This window comes from Drepanopeziza brunnea, assembly GCF_022702325.1.
Source record: "Drepanopeziza brunnea f. sp. 'multigermtubi' strain 214-2 chromosome Unknown ctg2, whole genome shotgun sequence".
Lineage (NCBI taxonomy): Eukaryota > Fungi > Ascomycota > Leotiomycetes > Helotiales > Drepanopezizaceae > Drepanopeziza > Drepanopeziza brunnea.
In genome coordinates, this window is record NW_027094065.1 from 1,645,141 (window position 1) to 1,651,276 (window position 6,136).

Genomic DNA, 6,136 nt, shown 5'->3' on the forward strand with positions numbered 1-6,136 from the left:
ATTGGATCCGAGGCGAGGTTAAATATCACTGCAGCATAAAACTTACCCAAGGAGCCGGAATGCCAAGACGCTCATGGGTGAATATCATCAGCCTTGCCGAGCCTTGTTGGACTTGAATACACTTATGTCTAGGTAGCAGTTGGCCTCTACCAGCAGATGAATGCCTCAGCCCGGCGAGTTGGTATATCCAGATCGATGACCAGGAATGATATCACTACTCTAGATATTGGGGCATACCCTTTGTGGTGATAGTAGTCGATGCGACACAGGAAACTCTCTGGCCGGGACCGCAAGTACAAAAATATACTCCCTCGTTGTAGCCATCCAGAAGAAAAGATACCATGCTCCAGAGTACCTTTGGTTTCGTGCAAAACTGGAACAAGGAATATATTGCGAAAATATTTCAAGCCTTGTGCTGGTGTGCAGCCCGGCATAGCCACCAAGAAGAGTAAGCCATATTGATATTAGAAGACAAGAGCCGAACCGAGACGACATTATGCGTCGCTGGGGCAGGAAGACCTCCCAGAATATACCTTTCCAAAATCCAAACAAAATCTTACAGCCCCTCCTCCACCCCCCCACAACATTCCAAGACGCTTTTGGGGTATTGACGCTAGACGAATACAAGTCCAAAAAAAAAAAAAAACCAACATGAATAGAACGCCAACATCAGTGAGCCGCGAGGCTGATCCATCTTCCCAGCCGCGAGGCCTATTCTCTTGCTTCCATGACCGAGGATGCCTGGTATTTCCAAACTTCCTTCGTACTGTTCCTTTAGCCGTAGGACCGATCCTGTCTTCGCCATGTCTCCTCCATTACGGAGGCATTCATATTATCTCCTGTGCCGCCTACTCGAGCTTCCGGAGTTCTCTCCGTGGTGACGAGACCTATGTCGGCCACCAGAACCACTCTGTTCCATCTGCTGCTCCATCTGTTCCACCCTCTGCCGATAGCCCCTCACAATATCTCTGATGTGTTTTATCCTGTCAAAGTCCACCTCTAACTCGTCGATTTGCCTCAAGATGTCGTGGAACCGGGCAATCTCCGAGTCCGCAACGGCGATCGCATTGCCAGCCCTGTCGTACTGTTGCTGAGCCACCATCTGCGACTGCTCAGACAGGTAGTCGAGTCGTTCTTGGATCTGTTGCATCAATCGATCAAAATGCCGGCCGAGAGCGGTAAGGGAGGTGCCGTCGAGCAGTAGAAGTCCCTGCGAGGATGCGCGGGAGGCTGCACGGGAGGATCCCCCAGATGCGGCAGCTTGCTGTTGGTGATGCCGCAGGAGAGTAATCTCATCGTTGGTCAGACCGAGCTGGGTATCGGGAACTGCATTGGCTGTTGATGCCATAACGGCTTCTTCTTCTCGGTGCGTGTGCGTGGGAGTCTCGGGGACAGAGCAATAGATGAGGGCAACGACACCCTCACAGAGAGCAGCTGCGAAGGTGCTGTAAACCTCATGGTAATTGCGATGCTGGGTGGACCATTGCAGAAGCTCCCCGAGTTGAGGTCAAAGGATGTAGACCGTGAGGTGCGATCGAAGCCGAGGGTCGGTATTACACAGGCCGGATATTTCTTTTTCGCTTTGATCAAAATGGTGACAGCCTGGATCAGCTGAGACCTGGTCCGTCCAGATTCTAGGTCCTAGGTCCGTGGCTCGAGTCTGCGGGGGAGATCCAGGGCGTATATGGATATATATATCCCCAGATCAAGGAGGCTAAGACGCCCTCCTTCCTGACACATCCAGATGCGATGCGATAGATAGGTGAACCGATGATGGGCGTCGCGCGAGGCGGCTTCATAGGTTGGATAGACGCTCGTTGCGAGGAAGATCCCTCGGTCGTTTCGATTTTCTGGGTTTCTCGGCCGGGGCAATCTTGATCTCGAATCCGGGGAGGCGCTAACTTAGCGCCAATTAGGTTTCGGAAAAGGCCATGATCCTCGTGACCATGGATCACGTGTTAGTCACCATGACCGTAATCGTACAGCTCTCCCGCGCAAGACGGATAAGCAAGCATATGTTATACAAAAACTCAAGGACTACAGAGCAGCGACGGCAACGTTAGCCTTCGACCGCCCAAGGTGGATACTTTCGTACTGTATGTAGCATGTGACCTGCCGACGGAAGTAGTGGCTTCGCATCTTCGCATCCGGCCGGGCAGGTTGGGCGGATACTGAGTCGGTACCCACTATTTAAATGAAGATCGTATTAAGCTGTTCAGGTGTTTACTTCTGGCGACTACAGTATACAGTGTATAAAATTCTCACCCACCTGAACGGCCGCCATCCAGTCCTCTAGCACGGTATTCGACAGCTCGATTCGCACTAGGAAGGATGGTTTCCCTGGAGCCACCCAGTTTCCTTCCCGATGATGAAAAGCATCCGGTAACAGAGTGGTATTTCAGCGAGATTTGAAAACGTTCGATTCTGGTGCATCAAACTTGCAAGTCGCCCAATCTGGGCCGTCTCGGTTCCACAATCACTTTGCTGTGCAATGTGGGTTTCCCAAGTTAGGCATCTTCGCAGCTGCGATTTGAGATCTCCATTCGCCGACCTGGATGTCGGATCCCGCCGGGCGTTGTGTGGTAGGCTATACCGTTCCTCCACATGACCCGAGTACTAACATGTCCTGAGAAGCTCAACGATCCAACAAGCATGGGTTTTTCGACATCGATACGGTCCCTCGCTCGATCAGTGACTGGGTCCACCACACCCCTTTTGTTCTATTCATCTTCGAGCTCTGCGAGACGGAGCTTGAGGGAAGCTGAAGTTAGGATTGACTCTGCCTCATGGACAGGAGTACTTAACTCATGATATGTGCACCGGTCCTCACCATGTACTCAACTTTCAAGAGCAGATCGCATGTAAAATGAACACGGTCGGCTCGGTCAGCTATACCCAATTCGAATCCTGGATTGATGGGCATACGTTCATGGTCGTCAGCATTGACTTATGCCTATCGATAGTTTCCGTAGCTGCCACAGCTCCTATCAACATTAGAGCTGTAAGTAGTAGTCCCTCCAAGGTAGTGGCCTCAATTCAGCTCATCTCGATTCCCAAGCCAGAGATGCGCCATCGTCGTCAAAGGGAAGGCCCTTTTAGAACATGGCACACAGCACACACTTCCGGGTCCATGCTCGTGCTTGCGAGAATGCTGCTGCCATTTCAACTTATTAGGGATAATCCGATACAGCCAAGTATCCACAGTAAATCTATAGACCCGTCCCGGCAGTAGAAGCACAACACAGACTGCCTCGAACTGTTATCCGACAAGTTTATTCACAAGGTCTCTCTCTTAACAACATAGCGAACATCGTTAGCAATCTCACCCACGCCAATAACTATCAAAACGCCTCCTTACAACGCCAACCAGCCGCCAACGGTCCAAACCCAGCTAGCTAGGTACCTAGCTATGCACAAGTAACTTACTCACCCTACCCACACAAGAAAGCCATATAGATCAACTAGAAGAAACCAACCAACCAACCAACGAACCAACGCTAAACTTGCTTAATAATGTATTCCCAAGATCTCCTAACAACATAGCAAGCATTGCTAGCAGTGTCAGCCACGTTAATAACGATCTGAACGTCTACAACCGGCCGCTGACGGTCCACACCCAGCTAGCTACCTAGCTATGCACAAGTGACTTGACTTGACTTACTTACTCACCCACACAAGGAAGCCATGTAGCATACCAACATACCAACCAACCAACCAACCAGCGCAGAAGTCGCTCAGTGACACGAACGACGATAAAACGGCATCGATCTTCTCCTCCGGAAAAGGTCCAATCCTCTTAGAATACAAGAGTATGGAACAATACAAGAATACGTATGAAACGAGTAAACCCTATCTTCAAGCACACCGACTCCATCTGCCCAATTTGACTATTCATCTCTTCACCTAATGCTCCACATCTCACCCATCTTTATACTGCCACCGCCAATTCTCAAGACAGCAGAAGCTGTGAATCTATCGCGGTATGCCACCTCGTCAGAGATAAAAGTCCAAGGCCAGATGATGGTGGAGATTCCCGAATGTGTAAATATACCAGGGGGGGCTGGCAGTGCAAAGAGGGAACCCTGCCGTGTCTGCGATGCAGAGAGAAAGGCAAAGGCAAACCACCTACCGACCGATGGGGTCCAGACTCCGGAACGCGATCGATGCGTCGGTGTGCGCGGGTAGTATCCAAGGGCCGGCCGGGCAAGATTCGTGAGGCTGGCTCTGATTGTCGAGTGATAAATACCCACTGGGTGAGCGGCAACACGTGTTTCCCCCGCTTCAGGCGTGGCGGAGTGGGTAGACTAAGGACAGAACCTCTCGTATGCAGAATGAGATTCTAGCGATCTGTTGTCTCCTGGTGACCCTTCCCTCCGACCGATCCTGAGATGTTGCATTCCCTTTGTAGCTGAAGATACTGCCCATGCTAGCCCTGGTTCCTGCGATAAGAAGTTCCCTGCGCGCACCTCTATATCGGAGCTGCGTGGCGACCCAGACCAAACCCCCCTTCCGCTCGAGACTCATCATCCGCCGTATCTTGTAGTCGATCTGGCTTCGTATTGTCGTTGCGGGCCGCGAAGCAAGAATACTCCCCTTCGGGCGCTAGTGGTAAACAAAACACCTCGCTTATGCCCGACGTCTTGGCGCCGCCCTCGCGACCAACTCGACGAACTCGACAGAACCTGGTCGGCCACACGACCCTAGATTTCCGAACCCTCTCCAGACTGAGGAAACGAATTCTTCGATATCCCCGAACACACTCCTGCTGCAAAGCCCTCAGCATGCGGTCCTCCGCCATCCTCGCGATCGCGCTCGCGCTCGCTCCTGCTCTCCTCGCGACAGTCGTCGACGCGCAAGGAGTCACCTTCGCCTTCGATCCCACGTCTGTCAGCCTCGCCGACCGAAACGCATGGTGCAAGGAGGCCGAGGGCACCTGTTCCACCCTCTGCCAGGCGCACACCATCCAGAACGACTGCTCGACGGATACCCTCGCGCAGAGCTGCCAGTGCTCGTACTACGAGACCCCCGACCTTGCGCTCTACACCGGCTCGATGCAATCCCTCAAGTGCCAGCGGACCTACATGGAGTGCTTCAACGACAACAAGCTGGATGGCGGCAAGCAGGTCGAGTGCCAGAGCGACATCATGGACAACTGCCCCTCGTCGGATCCGGATGGGTACCAACCACCCGTAAGAGTCACTGCTGCGTCGTCGACCCAGGCGCGCGTCTCGACGACCACGGCCACGGATAAAGTACCTACCCGCACTGGACAAGCTGGGGAAACCATCCCGGTCGGCGACTCAACCAGCACGACACTGAGTCCAGTTTCGACGCCGACCTCTGAGGCTCCCATCTCGCATCTGCCCTTGCTAACCTCACGATCTACACCAACGCCTGGCTCGACCGGTGCCCCCCAGCCATCAACCACCACACCGTCAACCACCACCCCGTCAAGCACGCCCCCACCACCGACCTCGCAACCCTCCGCCTCCCTGACCCACACGAGCCCTCCCGCAGCCGCATACACGGGACGCGCTCCGAGAACCATCGCCAGCTCGGTCGGCACCTGGGTCGGTATATCAGTAGGCGCCACCGCGGCCTCGCTGCTGGCTCTCTTCCTCGGGCTGCGCTACCGCCGCAAGGCCGCCGAGAAGCAAGCCGCCGCGGACGCGCGCTCGGTGCGGTCCAACCGGGGCTCGATGATCATGCTGCCGGGCATGGCCACGCACAACGGTCTCAGCTACCAGCGGGCGGACGTCGTCGCGGAGGCGGCGGCGGCGGCGGAGGAGCAGGAGAAGAAGGAGCAGCCGTTGGCCGAGTCGGGCGTTCAGGACGGGTTGGGGCCCGGGGAGTATGGCTATCCGCGTACGGCTGAGATGGGAGAGGGTCGGCCGCCGCTGCGATCTGCGCTTAACGAATTGGCGTAGGAGGCGGGCGCGGGACGGCAGGTCAGTAGAAGTAGATATGCGGTGCGGAGCGGATACCTGCCATGAAGGATCTCGTGGGTGGTCTCGACCATGGTCATTCCACCGCAGCAAGCTCTGGCTTGGCTATCTCTGGGTGGCCCTGAGGCTTACTTTTGCTCTTGCTCTCGAGGCAAAACAAAATAGCCGCTGGCTGCTCACGCAGTCCTGGG

At 54.5% G+C, this 6,136-nt stretch overlaps 3 protein-coding genes across 5 annotated transcripts; 2 read left to right on the forward strand and 1 right to left on the reverse strand.

Moving 5' to 3' along the window:
- Positions 1 to 832: 832 nt before the first annotated feature.
- On the reverse strand, positions 833 to 1,348 carry L3040_001620 (uncharacterized protein; the record flags this gene model as incomplete). The annotated part of the gene is made up of 1 exon (XM_007294295.2): positions 833 to 1,348. One exon carries the CDS (start codon positions 1,346 to 1,348, stop codon positions 833 to 835), a length of 516 nt encoding a protein of 171 aa, XP_007294357.2.
- A 1,143-nt stretch (positions 1,349 to 2,491) lies between these two features.
- Positions 2,492 to 2,765, forward strand: L3040_001621 (uncharacterized protein; the record flags this gene model as incomplete). Of its 2 annotated transcripts, none has more annotated exons than XM_066156824.1 (2): positions 2,492 to 2,582; positions 2,632 to 2,765. In XM_066156824.1, the coding sequence occupies 2 exons, from the start codon at positions 2,492 to 2,494 to the stop codon at positions 2,763 to 2,765; spliced, it is 225 nt and encodes a 74-aa protein (XP_066012837.1). The 2 variants fall into 2 exon arrangements, with proteins under 2 accessions (XP_066012837.1, XP_066012838.1); XM_066156825.1 differs by having other exon boundaries at positions 2,635 to 2,765.
- Positions 2,766 to 4,628: 1,863 nt separating this feature from the next.
- L3040_001622 (uncharacterized protein) lies at positions 4,629 to 5,927 on the forward strand (the record flags this gene model as incomplete). Of its 2 annotated transcripts, XM_066156827.1 has the most annotated exons (2): positions 4,629 to 5,252; positions 5,309 to 5,344. In XM_066156827.1, 2 exons carry the CDS (start codon positions 4,629 to 4,631, stop codon positions 5,342 to 5,344), a joined length of 660 nt encoding a protein of 219 aa, XP_066012839.1. The 2 variants fall into 2 exon arrangements, with proteins under 2 accessions (XP_066012839.1, XP_007294358.2); XM_007294296.2 differs by having other exon boundaries at positions 4,629 to 5,927.
- Positions 5,928 to 6,136: the final 209 nt, after the last annotated feature.